Source organism: Dendropsophus ebraccatus, chromosome 2 (genome assembly GCF_027789765.1).
Source record: "Dendropsophus ebraccatus isolate aDenEbr1 chromosome 2, aDenEbr1.pat, whole genome shotgun sequence".
Classification (NCBI taxonomy): domain Eukaryota; kingdom Metazoa; phylum Chordata; class Amphibia; order Anura; family Hylidae; genus Dendropsophus; species Dendropsophus ebraccatus.
This window is the reverse complement of record NC_091455.1, coordinates 218434035-218457385: the sequence shown is the minus strand read 5'-3', so window position 1 is coordinate 218457385 and position 23351 is coordinate 218434035. Positions and strand designations below refer to the sequence as shown.

General features: G+C 51.6%; 1 protein-coding gene across 3 annotated transcripts; it reads left to right on the top strand.

Moving 5' to 3' along the window:
* Positions 1 to 847: 847 nt before the first annotated feature.
* LOC138784077 (zinc finger protein 169-like) lies at positions 848 to 21552 on the top strand. Of its 3 annotated transcripts, none has more exons than XM_069959581.1 (4): positions 848 to 927; positions 4985 to 5111; positions 11902 to 12342; positions 20666 to 21552. In XM_069959581.1, the coding sequence occupies exons 1-4, from the start codon at positions 901 to 903 to the stop codon at positions 21460 to 21462; spliced, it is 1392 nt and encodes a 463-aa protein (XP_069815682.1). In that variant the 5' UTR covers positions 848 to 900; the 3' UTR covers positions 21463 to 21552. The 3 variants fall into 3 exon arrangements, with proteins under 3 accessions (XP_069815682.1, XP_069815684.1, XP_069815683.1); XM_069959582.1 differs by lacking the exon at positions 848 to 927 and adding an exon at positions 3222 to 3391; XM_069959583.1 differs by lacking the exons at positions 848 to 927; positions 4985 to 5111 and adding an exon at positions 3221 to 3391.
* Positions 21553 to 23351: the final 1799 nt, after the last annotated feature.

Here is a 23351-nt window from a genome sequence, read left to right as displayed (position 1 = left end):
GAGGATTACACCCAGCATACAGGACAGAAGTGGTACTGTGCACTGTATATATATATATACTGAGGATTACACCCAGCATACAGGACAGAAGTGGTACTGTGCACTGTATATATATATACTGAGGATTACACCCTGTATACAGGACAGGAGAAGTGGTACTGTGCACTGTATATATATATATACTGAGGATTACACCCAGCATACAGGACAGAAGTGGTACTGTGCACTGTATATATATATATATATATATATATATATATATATATATATATATATATATATATATATATATATATACTGAGGATTACACCCAGCATACAGGACAGAAGTGGTACTGTGCACTGTATATATATATATATATATATATATATATATATATATATATATATATATACTGAGGATTACACCCTGTATACATGACAGAAGTGGTACTGTGCACTGTATATATATATATATATATATATATATATATATATATACTGAGGATTACACCCAGCATACAGGACAGAAGTAGTACTGTGCACTGTGTATATATATATACTGAGGATTACACCCTGTATACAGGACAGAAGTGGTACTGTGCACTGTATATATATATACACTGAGGATTACACCCTGTATACAGGACAGAAGTAGTACTGTGCACTGTATATATATATATATATATATACTGAGGATTACACCCTGTATACAGGACAGAAGTAGTACTGTGCACTGTGCAGGTCTTTTCCTCTTTCATAGATATTATAATAAATTGGTGATGTCACTGGGCTACACAGCAGGGTGGGCGGGGCTACACAGCAGGGTGGGCGGGGTTACACAGCATGTTGGGCGGGGCTACATACTAGAGAGAAGTCCTGCAGATAGAGGGGGGCTGATGGGCTGCAGTATGGAGGAGAGATGACGGCTTCCCCCAGCACCGAGCAGGTCTTGTATATAGGACATTATATATATATAATCTGTCATTATTACTGGTGTTTTTGTCAGCAGTTTCTGTGTTATTGTTTCCATTCCTGTATCTGTCACCTAATAATCAACATCCCCCAGATATGTCACCAGAGACCCCCAAATCCCTGCCCCCCCCCACAGAGACCCCCAAATCCCTGCCCCCCCCACAGAGACCCCCAAATCCCTGCCCCCCCCACAGAGACCCCCAAATCCCTGCCCCCCCCACAGAGACCCCCAAATCCCTGCCTCCCCCCCCCCACAGAGACCCCCAAATCCCTGCCTCCCCCCCCCACAGAGACCCCCAAATCCCTGCCCCCCCCCACAGAGACCCCCAAATCCCTGCCTCCCCCCACAGAGACCCCCAAATCCCTGCCTCCCCCCCCCACAGAGACCCCCAAATCCCTGCCTCCCCCCCCACAGAGACCCCCAAATCCCTGCCCCCCCCACAGAGACCCCCAAATCCCTGCCCCCCCCCACAGAGACCCCCAAATCCCTGCCTCCCCCCCACAGAGACCCCCAAATCCCTGCCCCCCCCACATCTTACTCTGTATGTGGGTCCAGGATGTGAGGTGGGGGGTGGTCGGGCACTGCTGTATGTGAGTCCATGATGTGAGGTGGGGGGTGGTCGGGCACTGCTGTATGTGAGTCCATGATGTGAGGTGGGGGGTGGTCGGGCACTGCTGTATGTGAGTCCATGATGTGAGGTGGGGGGTGGTCGGGCACTGCTGTATGTGGGTTCATGATGTGAGGTGGGGGGTGGTCGGGCACTGCTGTATGTGGGTTCATGATGTGAGGTGGGGGGCGGTCGGGCACTGCTGTATGCGAGTCCATGATGTGAGGGGTGGTCGGGCACTGCTGTATGTGAGTCCATGATGTGAGGTGGGGGGTGGTCGGGCACTGCTGTATGTGGGTCCATGATGTGAGGTGGGGGGTGGTCGGGCACTGCTGTATGTGGGTTCATGATGTGAGGTGGGGGGTGGTCGGGCACTGCTGTATGTGGGTTCATGATGTGAGGTGGGGGGTGGTCGGGCACTGCTGTATGTGGGTTCATGATGTGAGGTGGGGGGTGGTCGGGCACTGCTGTATGTGAGTCCATGATGTGAGGTGGGGGGTGGTCGGGCACTGCTGTATGTGGGTCCATGATGTGAGGTGGGGGGTGGTCGGGCACTGCTGTATGTGGGTACAGTGTGTGAGGTGGGGGGTGGTCGGGCACTGCTGTATGTGGGTTCATGATGTGAGGTGGGGGGTGGTCGGGCACTGCTGTATGTGGGTTCATGATGTGAGGTGGGGGGTGGTCGGGCACTGCTGTATGTGAGTCCATGATGTGAGGTGGAGGGTGGTCGGGCACTGCTGTATGTGGGTCCATGATGTGAGGTGGGGGGTGGTCGGGCACTGCTGTATGTGGGTCCATGATGTGAGGTGGGGGGTGGTCGGGCACTGCTGTATGTGGGTTCATGATGTGAGGTGAGGGGTGGTCGGGCACTGCTGTATGTGGGTCCATGATGTGAGGTGGGGGGTGGTCGGGCACTGCTGTATGTGAGTCCATGATGTGAGGTGGGGGGTGGTCGGGCACTGCTGTATGTGAGTCCATGATGTGAGGTGGGGGGTGGTCGGGCACTGCTGTATGTGGGTCCATGATGTGAGGGGTGGTCGGGCACTGCTGTATGTGAGTCCATGATGTGAGGTGGGGGGTGGTCGGGCACTGCTGTATGTGGGTCCATGATGTGAGGTGGGGGGTGGTCGGGCACTGCTGTATGTGGGTCCATGATGTGAGGTGGGGGGTGGTCGGGCACTGCTGTATGTGGGTTCATGATGTGAGGTGGGGGGTGGTCGGGCACTGCTGTATGTGAGTCCATGATGTGAGGTGGGGGGTGGTCGGGCACTGCTGTATGTGAGTCCATGATGTGAGGTGGGGGGTGGTCGGGCACTGCTGTATGTGAGTCCATGATGTGAGGTGGGGGGTGGTCGGGCACTGCTGTATGTGGGTTCATGATGTGAGGTGGGGGGTGGTCGGGCACTGCTGTATGTGGGTCCATGATGTGAGGTGGGGGGTGGTCGGGCACTGCTGTATGTGGGTCCATGATGTGAGGTGGGGGGTGGTCGGGCACTGCTGTATGTGGGTCCATGATGTGAGGTGGGGGGTGGTCGGGCACTGCTGTATGTGAGTCCATGATGTGAGGTGGGGGGTGGTCGGGCACTGTTTTCCCTCGTGATGACATCACACCTGGTAGTTTATAGATATAATGGATTGCTTCCACATTATAGAAAAGCAGTGACCGCTTCTTAGTCCAAGCACACAGTCTCCTAGCAACAGCAGCTAGGGGCTTCAGTGCTGGCAACCGGGGGCCTGGAAACCAGGTATCCTAGCAACCGGCAAGTGACTAGCGGGTTGGTTTCCTGGCAACAAAGATGGGAAGAATATTTGTATCCTAGAAACCATAAGGTCGGTGCCCGGCGGTAGCCATGGAGGACAATGAGAGGAGTCCAGACTCCTCTGTCCCCTCACGCCCCGTCCAGACTCCTCTGCCCCCTCACGCCCCGTCCAGACTCCTCTGTCCCCTCACGCCCCGTCCAGACTCCTCTGTCCCCTCACGCCCGTCCAGACTCCTCTGTCCCCTCACGCCCCGTCCAGACTCCTCTGTCCCCTCACGCCCCGTCCAGACTCCTCTGTCCCCTCACGCCCCGTCCAGACCTCACCTCCTCTTCACTGCATGCTCCACCATACATCCTATGCCCACACCCTTCAGCACCCTGCATATCCACAGCGGGAGCCTTCCGTGGGCCATACAGCATATCCCTCCGTGTACCGTACATTATACCATACAGCATATCCCTCCGTGTACCGTACATTGTACCATACAGCATATCCCTCCGTGTACCGTACATTGTACCATACAGCATATCCCTCCGTGTACCGTACATTATACCATACAGCATATCCCTCCGTGTACCGTACATTGTACCATACAGCATATCCCTCCGTGTACCGTACATTATACCATACAGCATATCCCTCCGTGTACCGTACATTGTACCATACAGCATATACCTCCGTGTACCGTACATTATACCATACAGCATATCCCTCCGTGTACCGTACATTGTACCATACAGCATATCCCTCCGTGTACCGTACATTGTACCATACAGCATATCCCTCCGTGTACCGTACATTGTACCATACAGCATATCCCTCCGTGTACCGTACATTATACCATACAGCATATCCCTCCGTGTACCGTACATTGTACCATACAGCATATCCCTCCGTGTACCGTACATTGTACCATACAGCATATCCCTCCGTGTACCGTACATTATACCATACAGCATATCCCTCCGTGTACCGTACATTGTACCATACAGCATATCCCTCCGTGTACCGTACATTGTACCATACAGCATATCCCTCCGTGTACCGTACATTGTACCATACAGCATATCCCTCAGTGTACCGTACATTGTACCATACAGCATATCCCTCCGTGTACCGTACATTGTACCATACAGCATATCCCTCCGTGTACCGTACATTATACCATACAGCATATCCCTCCGTGTACCGTACATTGTACCATACAGCATATCAATCCGTGTACCGTACATTGTACCATACAGCATATCCCTCCGTGTACCGTACATTGTACCATACAGCATATCCCTCCGTGTACCGTACATTGTACCATACAGCATATCCCTCCGTGTACCGTACATTGTACCATACAGCATATCCCTCTGTGTACCGTACATTGTACCATACAGCATATCCCTCTGTGTACCGTACATTGTACCATACAGCATATCCCTCTGTGTACCGTACATTGTACCATACAGCATATCCCTCCGTGTACCGTACATTATACCATACAGCATATCCCTCCGTGTACCGTACATTGTACCATACAGCATATCCCTCCGTGTACCGTACATTGTACCATACAGCATATCCCTCCGTGTACCGTACATTGTACCATACAGCATATCCCTCTGTGTACCGTACATTATACCATACAGCATATCCCTCCGTGTCTTTCAGGCCGCACACATGTTTGAGGACACAGCCCTGTCCTTCTCAGATGAGGAATGGCTGGGACTGACCGCATGGCAGAGAGAACTCTACAGGACCGTAATGAGGGACACCATGGAGCTGGTCACCTCTCTGGGTAAGATGCCATATAGAGTGTGATACTACACCGATGTCTCCTCCTCCTCCTGTACCAGTCACTACACTGATGTCTCCTCCTCCTCCTGTACCAGTCACTACACTGATGTCTCCTCCTCCTGTATCAGTCACTACACTGATGTCTCCTCCTCCTGTACCAGTCACTACACCGATGTCTCCTCCTCCTCCTGTACCAGTCACTACACTGATGCCTCCTCCTGTACCAGTCACTACACTGATGTCTCCTCCTCCTGTACCAGTCACTACACCGATGTCTCCTCCTCCTCCTGTACCAGTCACTACACTGATGTCTCCTCCTCCTCCTCCTGTACCAGTCACTACACTGATGTCTCCTCCTCCTGTACCAGTCACTACACCGATGTCTCCTCCTCCTCCTGTACCAGTCACTACACTGATGCCTCCTCCTGTACCAGTCACTACACTGATGTCTCCTCCTCCTCCTGTACCAGTCACTACACTGATGTCTCCTCCTCCTCCTGTACCAGTCACTACACTGATGATGTCTCCTCCTCCTCCTGTACCAGTCACTACACCGATGTCTCCTCCTCCTCCTCCTGTACCAGTCACTACACTGATGTCTCCTCCTCCTCCTGTACCAGTCACTACACTGATGTCTCCTCCTCCTGTACCAGTCACTACACCGATGTCTCCTCCTCCTCCTGTACCAGTCACTACACTGATGTCTCCTCCTGTACCAGTCACTACACCGATGTCTCCTCCTCCTCCTGTACCAGTCACTACACTGATGTCTCCTCCTGTACCAGTCACTACACCGATGTCTCCTCCTCCTCCTGTACCAGTCACTACACTGATGTCTCCTCCTCCTCCTCTACCAGTCACTACACCGATGTCTCCTCCTCCTCCTCCTGTACCAGTCACTACACTGATGTCTCCTCCTGTACCAGTCACTACACCGATGTCTCCTCCTCCTCCTGTACCAGTCACTACACCGATGTCTCCTCCTCCTCCTGTACCAGTCACTACACCGATGTCTCCTCCTCCTCCTGTACCAGTCACTACACTGATGTCTCCTCCTCCTCCTGTACCAGTCACTACACTGATGTCTCCTCCTCCTCCTGTACCAGTCACTACACTGATGTCTCCTCCTCCTCCTGTACCAGTCACTACACTGATGATGTCTCCTCCTCCTCCTGTACCAGTCACTACACTGATGATGTCTCCTCCTCCTCCTCCTGTACCAGTCACTACACTGATGTCTCCTCCTCCTGTACCAGTCACTACACCGATGTCTCCTCCTCCTCCTGTACCAGTCACTACACTGATGTCTCCTCCTCCTCCTCCTGTACCAGTCACTACACTGATGTCTCCTCCTCCTGTACCAGTCACTACACCGATGTCTCCTCCTCCTCCTGTACCAGTCACTACACTGATGTCTCCTCCTCCTCCTGTACCAGTCACTACACTGATGTCTCCTCCTCCTGTACCAGTCACTACACTGATGTCTCCTCCTCCTCCTGTACCAGTCACTACACTGATGTCTCCTCCTCCTCCTGTACCAGTCACTACACTGATGTCTCCTCCTCCTCCTGTACCAGTCACTACACTGATGTCTCCTCCTCCTGTACCAGTCACTACACTGATGTCTCCTCCTCCTCCTGTACCAGTCACTAGACTGATGTCTCCTCCTCCTCCTGTACCAGTCACTACACTGATGTCTCCTCCCCCTGTACCAGTCACTACACTGATGTCTCCTCCTCCTCCTGTACCAGTCACTACACTGATGTCTCCTCCTCCTGTACCAGTCACTACACTGATGTCTCCTCCTCCTCCTGTACCAGTCACTACACTGATGTCTCCTCCTCCTCCTGTACCAGTCACTACACTGATGTCTCCTCCCCCTGTACCAGTCACTACACTGATGTCTCCTCCTCCTCCTGTACCAGTCACTACACTGATGTCTCCTCCTCCTCCTGTACCAGTCACTACACTGATGTCTCCTCCTCCTCCTGTACCAGTCACTACACTGATGTCTCCTCCCCCTGTACCAGTCACTACACTGATGTCTCCTCCTCCTCCTGTACCAGTCACTACACTGATGTCTCCTCCTCCTCCTGTTCCAGTCACTACACTGATGTCTCCTCCTCCTGTACCAGTCACTACACTGATGTCTCCTCCTCCTGTACCAGTCACTACACTGATGTCTCCTCCTCCTCCTCTACCAGTCACTACACTGATGTCTCCTCCTCCTCCTCTACCAGTCACTACACTGATGTCTCCTCCTCCTCCTGTTCCAGTCACTACACTGATGTCTCCTCCTCCTCCTGTACCAGTCACTACACTGATGTCTCCTCCCCCTGTACCAGTCACTACACTGATGTCTCCTCCTCCTGTACCAGTCACTACACTGATGTCTCCTCCTCCTGTACCAGTCACTACACCGATGTCTCCTCCTCCTCCTGTACCAGTCACTACACTGATGTCTCCTCCTCCTGTACCAGTCACTACACTGATGTCTCCTCCTGTACCAGTCACTACACTGATGTCGTCTCCTCCTCCTCCTGTACCAGTCACTACACTGATGTCGTCTCCTCCTCCTCCTGTACCAGTCACTACACTGATGTCTCCTCCTCCTCCTCCTGTACCAGTCACTACACTGATGTCTCCTCCTCCTGTACCAGTCACTACACTGATGTCTCCTCCTCCTGTACCAGTCACTACACTGATGTCTCCTCCTCCTGTACCAGTCACTACACTGATGTCTCCTCCTGTACCAGTCACTACACTGATGTCTCCTCCTCCTGTACCAGTCACTACACTGATGTCTCCTCCTCCTCCTGTACCAGTCACTACACTGATGTCTCCTCCTCCTGTACCAGTCACTACACTGATGTCTCCTCCTCCTCCTGTACCAGTCACTACACTGATGTCTCCTCCCCCTGTACCAGTCACTACACTGATGTCTCCTCCTCCTCCTGTACCAGTCACTACACTGATGTCTCCTCCTCCTCCTGTACCAGTCACTACACTGATGTCTCCTCCTCCTCCTGTACCAGTCACTACACTGATGTCTCCTCCTCCTCCTGTACCAGTCACTACACTGATGTCTCCTCCTCCTGTACCAGTCACTACACTGATGTCTCCTCCTCCTGTACCAGTCACTACACTGATGTCTCCTCCTCCTCCTGTACCAGTCACTACACTGATGTCTCCTCCCCCTGTACCAGTCACTACACTGATGTCTCCTCCTCCTCCTGTACCAGTCACTATACTGATGTCTCCTCCTCCTGTACCAGTCACTACACTGATGTCTCCTCCTCCTGTACCAGTCACTACACCGATGTCTCCTCCTCCTCCTGTACCAGTCACTACACTGATGTCTCCTCCTCCTGTACCAGTCACTACACTGATGTCTCCTCCTCCTGTACCAGTCACTACACTGATGTCTCCTCCTGTACCAGTCACTACACTGATGTCTCCTCCTCCTGTACCAGTCACTACACTGATGTCTCCTCCTGTACCAGTCACTACACTGATGTCTCCTCCTCCTCCTGTACCAGTCACTACACTGATGTCTCCTCCTCCTCCTGTACCAGTCACTACACTGATGTCTCCTCCTCCTCCTGTACCAGTCACTACACTGATGTCTCCTCCTGTACCAGTCACTACACTGATGTCTCCTCCTCCTCCTCCTGTACCAGTCACTACACTGATGTCTCCTCCTCCTCCTGTACCAGTCACTACACTGATGTCTCCTCCTCCTGTACCAGTCACTACACTGATGTCTCCTCCTCCTCCTCCTGTACCAGTCACTACACTGATGTCTTCTCCTCCTCCTGTACCAGTCACTACACTGATGTCTCCTCCTCCTCCTGTACCAGTCACTACACTGATGTCTCCTCCTCCTGTACCAGTCACTACACTGATGTCTCCTCCTCCTCCTGTACCAGTCACTACACTGATGTCTCCTCCTCCTGTACCAGTCACTACACCGATGTCTCCTCCTCCTCCTGTACCAGTCACTACACTGATGTCTCCTCCTCCTCCTGTACCAGTCACTACACTGATGTCTCCTCCTCCTCCTGTACCAGTCACTACACTGATGTCTCCTCCTCCTCCTGTACCAGTCACTACACTGATGTCTCCTCCTCCTCCTGTACCAGTCACTACACTGATGTCTCCTCCTGTACCAGTCACTACACTGATGTCTCCTCCTCCTCCTCCTGTACCAGTCACTACACTGATGTCTCCTCCTCCTCCTGTACCAGTCACTACACTGATGTCTCCTCCTCCTCCTGTACCAGTCACTACACTGATGTCTCCTCCTCCTGTACCAGTCACTACACTGATGTCTCCTCCTCCTCCTGTACCAGTCACTACACTGATGTCTCCTCCTCCTGTACCAGTCACTACACTGATGTCTCCTCCTCCCCCTGTACCAGTCACTACACTGATGTCTCCTCCTCCCCCTGTACCAGTCACTACACTGATGTCTCCTCCTCCTCCTGTACCAGTCACTACACTGATGTCTCCTCCTCCTCCTGTACCAGTCACTAGACTGTTTACCATTTTCTATAAAATACCATTTACAGTGTTGAATATCAGCCAGAGATCTCCGTATATCTTCTCCCTGACCTCCATACATCTCCTCCCTGCATCACCTCCATCAAGCAAAATAGCCAGCTCTACCTTCTTTTTATGATCTAAGACTAACATCCTCCTTAATCTGCTTGTTTCTATGTACATGCATCTTCTTCCTCACCTCCATGCCCCTCACCCCTCACCTCCTTGCACCTCCTCCCTCACCTCCATGCATCTCCTCCCTCACTTCCTTGCATCTCCTTCCTTACCTCCATGCATCTCCTCCCTCACCTCTATGCACCTTCTCCCTCACCTCCATGCATCTCCTCCCTTACCTCCATGCACCTTCTCCCTCACCTCCATGCATCTCCTCTGTCACCTACATGCACCTCCTCCCTGACCTCCGTACATCTCCTCCCTCACCTCCATGCACCTCCTCCCTGACCTCCGTACATCTCCTCCCTCACCTCCATGCATCTCCTCCCTTACCTCCATGCATCTCCTCCCTCACCTCCATGCATCTCCTCCCTCACCTCCATGCATCTCCTCCCTTACCTCCATGCATCTCCCTACCTCCATGCATCTCCTCCCTTACCTCCATGCATCTCCCTACCTCCATGCATCTCCTCCCTTACCTCCATGCATCTCCTCCCTTACCACCATGCATCTCCTCCCTCACCTCCATGCATCTCCTCCCTCATCTCCATGCATCTCCTCCCTCACCTCCATGCATCTCCTCCCTTACCTCCATGCATCTCCCTACCTCCATGCATCTCCTCCCTTACCTCCATGCATCTCCTCCCTCACCTCCATGCATCTCCTCCCTCACCTCCATGCATCTCCTACCTCACCTCCATGCATCTCCTCAGTCACCTCCATGCATCTCCTCAGTCACCTCCATGCATCTCCTCCCTCACCTCCATGCATCTTCTCCCTCACCTCCATGCATCTCCTCCCTCACCTCCATGCATCTCCTCCCTCACCTCCATGCATCTCCTACCTCACCTCCATGCATCTCCTTCCTCACCTCCATGCATCTCCTCAGTCACCTCCATGCATCTCCTCCCTCACCTCCATGCATCTCCTCCCTCACCTCCATGCATCTCCTCCCTCACCTCCATGCATCTCCTCCCTCACCTCCATGCATCTCCTTCCTCACCTCCATGCATCTCCTCAGTCACCTCCATACATCTCCTCAGTCACCTCCATACATCTCCTCAGTCACCTCCATGCATCTCCTTCCTCACCTCCATGCATCTCCTCCCTCATCTCCATGCATCTCCTCCCTCACCTCCATGCATCTCCTCCCTTACCTCCATGCATCTCCCTACCTCCATGCATCTCCTCCCTTACCTCCATGCATCTCCTCCCTCACCTCCATGCATCTCCTCCCTCACCTCCATGCATCTCCTCCCTCACCTCCATGCATCTCCTCCCTCACCTCCATGCATCTCCTCCCTCACCTCCATGCATCTCCTCCCTCACCTCCATGCATCTCCTTCCTCACCTCCATGCATCTCCTTCCTCACCTCCATGCATCTCCTCCCTCACCTCCATGCATCTCCTCCCTCACCTCCATGCATCTCCTCCCTCACCTCCATGCATCTCCCTACCTCCATGCATCTCCTCCCTCACCTCCATGCATCTCCTCCCTCACCTCCATGCATCTCCTCCCTTACCTCCATGCATCTCCTCCCTTACCTCCATGCATCTCCTCCCTTACCTCCATGCATCTCCTCCCTCACCTCCATGCATCTCCTCCCTCACCTCCATGCATCTCCTCCCTCACCTCCATGCATCTCCCTACCTCCATGCATCTCCTCCCTTACCTCCATGCATCTCCTCCCTCACCTCCATGCATCTCCTCCCTCACCTCCATGCATCTCCTCCCTCACCTCCATGCATCTCCCTACCTCCATGCATCTCCTCCCTTACCTCCATGCATCTCCTCCCTCACCTCCATCAAGCACAATAGCCAGCTCTACCTTCTGTTAATGACATAAGACTAATATCCTCCTTAATCTGCTGCACGTGACCTCAGTGATCTCTTGGATGATCAGCTTCCTTTCTACACCTATAGATGACTTCTTTCCTTCCGTTATTCCTCACGGACACTTTCTTATGACCGTCCCCTTTCTCCTGTACGCAGAGGCCTCACTCTCACCTTGTAGAGAGGGGGGTGCTTTTCTTCCAGTATGGGTCTTATAGATAATCACCTTTGTGTCTTCCAGGTCACATGTTTCTGAAGCGGGAGGAGGCTGAGCAGACGGACTGTACAGAATCCGAGGAGACTGCCCTAACAGACATCACCCAGATACCAATGACCCCAGAGACTATGGCACCATCTCCCGGTGAACCCTTTTTTCCATACCCATACATGTCTGCAGCTCCTGTAGTTTTTCCACGTCTAAAAACATCTGTGATCCAGAGACAGCTGGAAGATTCCTTCACTGACAAACAACCTCTGATCACTGAAGCACAGAAGACATTAGGACAAGAGAGTCCTGATCCTCCGGACCCAAAGACGGTCTTTGTCCTTGACGCGACACCAGAAAGTAAAGATGGATCCCACGGGAATGAACAAAGTCTTTATTGCGGTTCTGGACCAGTCCTGTGTGGACCTAGCATTGATCTCCTCTATGAGGGAGATCAGACACAGGATCTCCTTGAAGGTGAGCAGGTTCCTTTTACCTGTAATCTCTGAAGGTCCCCATGCACTTCATAATGATGTCGGCCAAACCGCCACTCTGTGAGATCAGTGGAGATAGGAATGGGGGGGGGGGATGGATTTTCACGGCCCAACCCCTTTGTTCTCGGAGAGGTATCACAGTCAGAGTTGTCTGCTCTTCCCCCCACATAGAGAACACAGAGGACCATAGAGAGCGTTTAGTAAGGGTGCTTGGGCTCCTTCTCTGTGGAGGAGCCAGGGTCAGACTCTCACCACTGATCTGTATGGAACCTCCAGGAGGAGGACATCAGAGAAAGCTTCATGAATGATGAATTTATCATGCCCGCTCCCTCACTGCTGCCAGGAGTTACGATCCTGCCAGTGGGGGGCGGCATGGGTGTGTGACAGCCTTTCATGTCGGCAATTCTGCATATAAAATTATAGGGAAGTTGAAAGGGATATAATGTAGCTGTCATCTTCCTGGCTCAATCCATAGCCAGGACTGTGACTATAGAAACCATGTGCGTCGTTTCCTGGGTCCACATCAGACGGCACTCATTCTCACCATCTCTAATCAATCTGAAACTAAAAACGTAAAAGGTTTGTAACTGGGACCATGGAACATGATCTACAGGTGTCGTACAGGCGTATTAACCCAAACTCAAGATTCCACCTCCGGTTGTGGACATTTCCTCCGGTTGTTGAGATTCCACCTTCGGTTGTGGTGGAATCTCCGGTTTTTGAGATTCCACCTCCGGTTGTTAAGATTGCACCTCTGGTTGTTAAGATTCCACCTTCGGCTGTGGACATTTCCTCCGGTTGTTGAGATTCTACCTCCGGCTGTGGACATTTCCTCCGGTTGTTGAGATTCCACCTCTGGTTGTAGGCATTTCTTCCGCTTGTTGAGATAGCACCTCCGGTTGTTGAGATTCCACCTTCAGTTGTAGGCATTTCCTCCGGTTGTTGAGATTGCACCTCCGGCTGTGGACATTTCCTCCAGTTGTTGAGATTCTACCTCCAGCTGTGGACATTTCCTCCGGTGGTTGAGATTCCACCTCCGGTTGTAGGCATTTCCTCTGGTTGTTGAGATTCCACCACCGGTTGTTGAGATTCCACCTCCGGTTGTAGGCATTTCCTCCGGTTGTTGAGATTCCACCTCCGGTTGTTGAGATTCCACCTCCGGTTGTTGAGATTCCACCTCCGGCTCTTGAGATACCACCTCCCGCTCTTGAGATTCCACCTCCGGCTGTGGACATTTCCTCCGGTGGTTGAGATTCCACCTCCGGCTGTGGACATTTCCTCCGGTTGTTGAGATTCCACCTCCGGCTGTGGACATTTCCTCCGGTGGTTGAGATTCCACCTCCGGCTGTGGACATTTCCTCCGGTGGTTGAGATTCCACCTCCGGTTGTTGAGATTCCACCTCCGGTTGTAGGCATTTCCTCTGGTTGTTGAGATTCCACCACCGGTTGTTGAGATTCCACCTCCGGTTGTAGGCATTTCCTCCGGTTGTTGAGATTGCACCTCCGGTTGTTGAGATTCCACTTCCGGTTGTTGAGATTCCACTTCCGGTTGTTGAGATTCCACCTCCGGTTGTAGGCATTTCCTCTGGTTGTTGAGATTCCACCACCGGTTGTTGAGATTCCACCTCCGGTTGTAGGCATTTCCTCCGGTTGTTGAGATTGCACCTCCGGTTGTTGAGATTCCACCTCCGGTTGTTGAGATTCCACCTCCGGTTGTTGAGATTCCACCTCCGGTTGTTGAGATTCCACCTCCGGTTGTTGAGATTGCACCTCCGGTTGTTGAGATTCCACCTCCGGCTGTGGACATTTCCTCCGGTGGTTGAGATTCCACCTCCGGCTGTGGACATTTCCTCCGGTGGTTGAGATTCCACCTCCGGCTGTGGACATTTCCTCCGGTTGTTGAGATTCCACCTCCGGTTGTTGAGATTCCACCTCCGGTTGTTGAGATTCCACCTCCGGCTCTTGAGATTCCACCTCCGGCTGTTGACATTTCCTCCGGTGGTTGAGATTCCACCTCCGGCTGTGGACATTTCCTCCGGTTGTTGAGATTCCACCTCCGGCTGTGGACATTTCCTCCGGTGGTTGAGATTCCACCTCCGGCTGTGGACATTTCCTCCGGTGGTTGAGATTCCACCTCCGGCTGTGGACATTTCCTCCGGTTGTTGAGATTCCACCTCCGGTTGTTGAGATTCCACCTCCGGTTGTAGGCATTTCCTCTGGTTGTTGAGATTCCACCACCGGTTGTTGAGATTCCACCTCTGGTTGTAGGCATTTCCTCCGGTTGATGAGATTGCACCTCCGGTTGTTGAGATTGGACCTCTGGCTGTGGACATTTCCTCCAGTGGTTGAGATTCCACCTCCGGCTGTGGACATTTCCTCCGGTTCTTGAGATTACACCTCTGGTTCTTGAGATTCCACCTCTGGTTCTTGAGATTGCACCTCCGGTTCTTGAGATTGCACCTCCGGCTGTGGACATTTCCTCCGGTTGTTGAGATTCCACCTCCGGCTGTGGACATTTCCTCCGGTTGTTGAGATTCCACCTCCGGCTGTGGACATTTCCTCCGGTTGTTGAGATTCCACCTCCGGCTGTGGACATTTCCTCCGGTGGTTGAGATTCCACCTCCGGCTGTGGACATTTCCTCCGGTGGTTGAGATTCCACCTCCGGCTGTGGACATTTCCTCCGGTGGTTGAGATTCCACCTCCGGTTGTAGGCATTTCCTCCGGCTGTTGAGTTTCCACCTCTGGTTGTAGGCATTTCCTCCGGTTGTTGAGATTCCACCTCCGGTTGTTGGGATTCCACCTCTGGCTGTGGACATTTCCACCGGTTGTTGAGATTCCACCTCCGGTTGTTGAGATTCCACCTCTGGCTGTGGACATTTCCTCCGGTTGTTGAGATTCCACCTCCGGTTGTTGAGATTCCACCTCCGGTTGTAGGCATTTCCTCTGGTTGTTGAGATTCCACCACCGGCTGTTGAGATTCCACCTCCGGTTGTAGGCATTTCCTCCGGTTGTTGAGATTGCACCTCCGGTTGTTGAGATTCCACCACCGGCTGTTGAGATTCCACCTCCGGTTGTAGGCATTTCCTCCGGTTGTTGAGATTGCACCTCCGGTTGTTGAGATTGCACCTCCGGTTGTTGAGATTGCACCTCCGGTTGTTGAGATTGCACCTCCGGTTGTTGAGATTGCACCTCCGGTTGTTGAGATTGCACCTCCGGTTGTTGAGATTGCACCTCCGGTTGTTGAGATTGCACCTCCGGTTGTTGAGATTCCACCTCCGGTTGTTGAGATTCCACCTCCGGTTGTAGGCATTTCCTCTGGTTGTTGAGATTCCACCACCGGTTGTTGAGATTCCACCTCCGGTTGTAGGCATTTCCTCCGGTTGATGAGATTGCACCTCCGGTTGTTGAGATTCCACCTCCGGTTGTTGAGATTCCACCTCTGGCTGTGGACATTTCCTCCGGTTATTGAGATTCCACCTCCGGCTGTTGAGATTCCACCTCCGGCTGTGGACATTTCCTCCGGTTCTTGAGATTCCACCTCCGGCTGTGGACATTTCCTCCGGTTCTTGAGATTCCACCTCTGGTTCTTGAGATTCCACCTCTGGTTCTTGAGATTCCACCTCTGGTTCTTGAGATTCCACCTCTGGTTCTTGAGATTCCACCTCTGGTTCTTGAGATTGCACCTCTGGTTCTTGAGATTGCACCTCCGGTTCTTGAGATTGCACCTCCGGCTGTGGACATTTCCTCCGGTTGTTGAGATTCCACCTCCGGCTGTGGACATTTCCTCCGGTTGTTGAGATTCCACCTCCGGCTGTGGACATTTCCTCCGGTTGTTGAGATTCCACCTCTGGCTGTGGACATTTCCTCCGGTGGTTGAGATTCCACCTCCGGCTGTGGACATTTCCTCCGGTGGTTGAGATTCCACCTCCGGCTGTGGACATTTCCTCCGGTGGTTGAGATTCCACCTCCGGCTGTGGACATTTCCTCCGGTGGTTGAGATTCCACCTCCGGCTGTGGACATTTCCTCCGGTGGTTGAGATTCCACCTCCGGCTGTGGACATTTCCTCCGGTGGTTGAGATTCCACCTCCGGTTGTAGGCATTTCCTCCGGCTGTTGAGTTTCCACCTCTGGTTGTAGGCATTTCCTCCGGTTGTTGAGATTCCACCTCCGGTTGTTGAGATTCCACCTCCGGTTGTAGGCATTTCCTCTGGTTGTTGAGATTCCACCACCGGCTGTTGAGATTCCACCTCCGGTTGTAGGCATTTCCTCCAGTTGTTGAGATTGCACCTCCGGTTGTTGAGATTGCACCTCCGGTTGTTGAGATTCCACCTCCGGTTGTTGAGATTCCACCTCCGGCTGTGGACATTTCCTCCGGTTGTTGAGATTCCACCTCCAGCTGTGCATATAACCAGTATCATCACTGTGTATGGAGGATCCAAGACTGTGCTTACACCTATAGCAGCGAGCCACACACCATTACAGAAAAACCATGTTCACATTCCACTACTAGACATGTGACACACCATAGACCTCGCTTACACGTATGCATTTAAGACTATCCACTGAAGTGAGGACGGTGATAAAAGACCCTTCTGTGGCCACCATAACCTTTGTGCCAAGACCCTAAAGAGCCTCTGTCTTCTATAGACCACTCTGCCCTACTGCAGATATCCATTATAACCCCCCATGGCCATAAGGCTCTACCTCTAGACTCCCGATTCCTCCATCAGTTTGTTCTATCCATTAGTGACCAGAAATCTATGGTTCACTTTATCTGCTTAGGCTGGGTTCACACTACGTATATTTCAGTCAGTATTACAACTAAAACCAGGAGTGGATTAAAAACACAGAAAGGATCTGTTCACACAATGTTGAAATTGAGTGGATGGCCGCCATATAATAGTAAATAACGGCCATTATTTCAATATAACGGCCGTTCTAAAATAACAGCAAATATTTGCCATTAAATGGCGGCCATCCACTCAATTTCACCATTGTGTGAACAGATCCTTTCTGTGTTTTTAATCCACTCCTGGTTTTGGTTGCTATATGAGAACCACAATACTGACTGAAATATACGTAGTGTGAACCCAGTCTTATAACAGTTTCATACATCCAAACATTCAAGCCATTTTACCATTGTATTTTATTCTAGGGGTAAAAAAAAAGTTTCATATCATTTTCTTATATAGATTAAATAGTTTCATAATTTTTCACAATTTTTTCTTCTTTAAACTATAATAGGCCACAAATGTATGTACTTTCTGTATACTTTGTTTATCATATATTTCCATCAGTTTTCTTTTATTTTGGCTTTAGTTAAAAAAAAAAAAATTACTCAAATTTGAAAACTAATTAACCACTTTTTTTATAAATTGTGAATTGTATTTTATTTCCTGCATCAAGCAGAGTTTCAGGGGCTCATTCGTGCCAGAACAATAGGAAGAGGTGTATTCTCCTCAACCTGACACAGTACTTATCAGCTGCTGTATGTCCTGCAGGAAGTGGTGTATTCTCCTCAGCCTGACACAGTACTTATCAGCTGCTGTATGTCCTTTTATAAATCTGTTATGCCCCATTGTACACCTGAAGGGGTATTGAGCTGCCAGAACAATAGAAACCCCCCACAAATGACCCCATTTTGAAAACTAGACCCCTTAAGGAATATATTTTAAATGAATTCCATGCACAGCAGGTAAATTAACAAACACATTTTAAAAATCAATGAATGAAAGCTGAGGTGTGTGCGTGCAGGGTGGTCGGCATGTCCGTCTGGTTCCGGTCACAGCCAGCAGGTTATCACTTGCCAGTGTGAATGGCGCCCCCCTTGTACCTGCTGGGACAGTCTCTCTGGTGGGAGTCCTGCTCAGCCGTCACGGACCATCTCGCAGGCCTCGGTGTTTGCAGCATGAAGGGGCACACTACAAAGGAAATTGTCCGTGTACAGATGGGAGCCATCTCTGGAGAAAAGGCGCCATCAGCTCCCAGACTATTTATGCGCTGAGGCCTGCTGGGTCTGGGCAGCCTGGGGGGTTGAGTTGGGGGGCCCTGCCCTCATACAAGTGTAACCAGCGGGGCTCTTGCACACTTTATAAACCTTCACTCCATATCTTGGCCTCTTAGATGTCGGCCTATAAAGTTCATAAGGGGCTCATCCACTGCCAATTGTCTGGGGTGGACACACTTAGAAATGTTTCTTCTAGGAGGGATAAGAGGGGTCCAGAATCGGGGGGATTTCTTGGGGGGCCTTGTGCATTGTCATTAAAAAGTTCTCATACCGGCTGCGTGACATCACTGCTGCAAACACAGGGGTGCTATGGACAGCCCGACCAGGGGCGACCGGACAGGGACAGGGGTGACAGATAGAGATGATCGAACCTCGGAAAATCCTAGATTCGATGGAACTCGAACATACCCGAACCTTCCGCATAAGATTGCTGATGTCTTCCCGGTCCATGAGGAAGGAGGAGAGTGCCCGGGATTCAGCCTATTACCTAGGATTTTCCGAGGTTCGATCATCTCTAGTGACAGACAGGGGCAGCGGCCAGGGGTGACAGACAGGGGCAGCGGCCAGGGGGGGAGACAGACAGGGGCAGCGGCCAGGGGGGGAGACAGACAGGGGCAGCGGCCAGGGGTGACGGACAGGGGCAGCGGCCAGGGGTGACGGACAGGGGCAGCGGCCAGGGGTGACGGACAGGGGCAGCGGCCAGGGGTGACGGACAGGGGCGACGGACAGGGGCAGCGGACAGGGGCAGCGGCCAGGGGCGACGGACAGGGGCAGCGGCCAGGGGCGACGGACAGGGGCAGCGGCCAGGGGCGACGGACAGGGGCAGCGGCCAGGGGCGACGGACAGGGGCAGCGGACAGGGGCAGCGGCCAGGGGCGACGGACAGGGGCAGCGGCCAGGGGCGACGGCCAGGGGTGACGGACAGGGGCAGCGGCCAGGGGTGACGGACAGGGTATGTGTTGTGTGCTTTGTGTGACTAGTCACAGCACTAGACTTGTATCTCTCTCCTCTCCCAGATAAAAAGCAGCAGGCCCTGGGCCTTGTATAGTAAACAGACTGTGAGGACTGTGATATGTGTATTGGGTGAGGGACCAATCAGATTGCTCCCTCCCTTGTTGCTATGTGTAGCTAACGGTGCGTGTGGGTGCCATTTTTACCAGAGGGGAGGGGGGCCGGCGGCCATGTCAGGGGGACAGGTGAGGGGACCCGTCTACAGCATTTTTTTAGTCATTCAATTTCAAATATTGGCGATAAAAAATGCTTTTTGCCACAACTACCATTGGTTATAATGAGATCGCCATTATTCCATGAACGGCGACTGCATACCCGGGACCGCTCACCATGGCCCCTGATGGCTTCTCCAGCAGCTGAGAGCAGGGAGATTTTAACCCCTGTGGCGCCAGAATTTTATTTCGATGCACCGCCGTTAAAAGGCATACGCATCACATGATGACCCATCATACACAATAAGCACCTTTAACACGTATGGGCAGTCACTGACAGGTTAAGCTGTCCATACACATTAGATAAGACCTAAAGCAACGTCATCAGCAGGTTTGGCCAACTATTGAAGAAGTATCGGCGCCTGACGACTCCTCCGAAGTGTCAGCTAGGTTGATAATTTTGTTTTCTAGAGAAATAAGCTGCTGGCAGAGCTGGGTGTTACACCCCCCCCCCCCCAACACATGAACGTGTACAGAGATCAGAAGAGGGAGCTGTCCGCCTGACACACTATTAGCACTCGTCTGCTCTTTGTTCCCGCTCGCTGCTGCCGCTATTCTACGCAGGTGAGTCTGGGGAGGGCTACGGGAGGCAGCCTGGGTGATCACTAGACTGTCCGGGCAGCCCATATAGGATATCGGCGGTCTGCTGCCTCCTATTCCACGGAGCACCGGCAGCAGATCGCTGCTATACAAGTCGTTTATCTTTCAACATGTTGAAAGACAAACGGCTTCAATGATCAGCCGACATGAACAATGACGGCTGATCGTTGCCTCCTATTCCACGGGACGATTATCAGCTGAATAATGGTTTCGTGGAGAAGGGCCTTTAGACGTCTTCCCCTCCAGGTTTTATTCTTCTCCTTCAGAGCAGCACTCCTCTTGCAGGTCCACCCCTTGTTTCATCTTCAGACTCCTCTGTATTATCCAGCGGAGTGTGCCTGGAAAGGCTATAGAATAGAGTGAAGCTGTCCTCCCTCATCCCCCCCACGGTACAGGAGGCTCCAGCCACATTGGGCAGGATACGGCAATATGTATAAGCAGTCATGACCGCTGACCAGTTTTTCTCTTTCTTCCAGATGCGGAGTTGTTGACTGTCATTAAGGTGGAGGAAATAAATGAAGTAACGTCCCTCAATAATGAAAGCTGGTGGCAGAGTCATCCAGAGGAGCCCTGGGACCCTCAGGATGGAGCAGCCATCACCAATTCTCACCACCCAACCAGTTATTACATACCATGGACAGAAAACCAGGAGATTCTCTCTCCAGGGACCCTGCAGTGGACTGAGCGGACCCCGGGTCAGATTGTGGAGGAAGGTGGTGCCTGGATAACGCCTTCTGACCAACAGAGATCCACATCGGAGCACCTGGACTCTGAAACCTTCTATAAATGTGCTGTGTGCAGCCGACACTACTTACAGGGTCCAAACCACTATGAGAGTCTGCAGGTCGTGGACAGGATCTTCATGTGTCCCACATGCTACAGCCAGCCCATTGCTGACCAGCATGTGCAGGACCCTCCCCAGCAGACACCCCTTCCACCGTTCTTCAGAGATGGACGACCTGACGTAACAGACTCCACACGACAGGACAAACACAACTTTACCTGTCAGAAGTGTAACCACAGTTTCTCGCAGCTTATTGGACTCCATCGCCACCTGAAGACTCACCCTCGTAACAAGACGCCTGCAAAAGTCATGGCCCCTCCCCAGAGGAAGGTCTACAGAGGACCAATGCTGCAAGCCCTGGAGCACAGGGAGACAAAGCCTACAACGTCGTCAAGAGAGGCCTACTCCAAGCTGCACCAACACCTGCAGATCTCCACCGCCTTCCTCCAGCAGCTCATGGCGTCCACCGGCGGGTTCCAGTATGACTGACATTGGGCTGCGAACAGACTGGAAAAGAGATCATGGTGACTGTGATGTAAAACAAAAATAAAACAAGGCTTCCTGGGGCCAGACTTGGTTTGTCCATAGGGGAAATGTCAGGGCTGAGAAGCCTCTGGATCACGTTGTGGAGAATCTGTAAATAATTCTTATGTTACACGTAGGTCATGTGACTCTACGAGATTAGAGTCTTTTTTTGTTCTATAATCCCATTAACACCACATCCATTGCATTCACAAGTCCTGTTATACAGGACAGTTGGTTAGTGGTCGGAGATCATCGGTAGATTAGGGATCTATCCATGGAGCAGACTTTTCAGCCTGAGGTACAGACATTCGAGGAACACATTGTGGAGCTGGGATCACCATACGGGAAGCCGGTGGAGTCACATCTGACGGCATAAATGGCCACTGTCATTAGGGAAAACATTTGATTGGTCTGGTTCAGAGTTTCTTACCACATCTGATTAGGAGTTCAAGCCGGAAGACTCCATAACGTGGCTGCAACAGTCACATAATGTAATTCTATGGAGCGGTCTCACACATAGGGAGGGTGAGGGATAGGGACGCACAACAGCAACGACCTCCCCCTGATCGCTTAAGGTCTGAGTGTTCAGACCACCATAAAAACTTTGGATGGGTCTCTGTGACAGGAATGCTTTATCCCAGAGCAGATACATCAGTGTGTCCAGCAGCATGGCTCACATAAAGGGTGGGTGCCATGGATAGAGAACAGCGGGGTCGTACACAAGTATAATGGCTACCTCATACAATTGCCCCTGTACGAACATCAATCATACACAGTGAGAAATAAAATCTTATGCTAATACCTCCATAGTACAGGGACCCATAATAATAGGAGAGAGTCCAGAAATAAAAGTGCACTGACATGGCAGCATATTACAGACCGACACATTTCAGTCTTCTCTCATCGGTCTTCATTCATGGTCTAAACTAGGAAAAGGCAAGGATGTTTTCTATGGGGATTTGCTGCTGCTCTGGACAGTTCCTGACATGGACAGAGGTGGCAGTAGAGAGCACTGTGTCAGACTGGAGAGAATACACCACTTCCTGCAGGGCATACAGCAGCTGATAACTACTGGAAAACTGGAGATTTTGTACATGGAAGTAATTTACAGTTCTGTATAACTATCTGACACCAGTCGATTTGAGAAAAAAATTAGGATCCGTTCAGTGGTGACAAATGATCGGGACTTGTCTGCATTACCTTTACAAGGCACGACTAATCGAACAACCATTACACCGTCTATGCGGCCATGTGACTATAATGTTTACACAGGGAGATGTGCCCTTTTACACAGGCTGATCAGCACGCCATCAGGGGTTCTCCTGGTCCGTGAATAGGGTCCGTCAGCAGTGAAAACCAGCCATGTTTACATCCATTTTGCATGTGTCCGTGTTTTTCACAGACTGGTTAAATCTGTGTTTTTCATGGATGTCACATCTGCGGATCTCATCGATTTCTATAGGAGAACCCGTGCCCTTATTTCTTCATGGAACCTATTGAGGATCCGTGAAAACGCTGATCAGAATAGATCAATACCAATTTGTCAGTGCACACGGACCACTTCACAGAAAGTGACTGCAACAGAGTGTTTCTAGGGACGTTCTTTGCCAATAATCGGCCACCTGTGCATAGGATATTTTTGCAAATACATAAATTTAGCAAACTTCTCTCCCCCTTCCAATGTCGAGAGCTCGTAGTAGTGGTCTGGCTGGTGTGTATATACACTCATACTATCTACATCAGTAATGGGAAACCTTCCGCCCTCCAGCTGTTACAGAACTACAATTCCCATCATGCTTGGACAGCCAAAGGTTCCCCATCCCTGAGCCATGTATATAGCAGCCGGACCACCA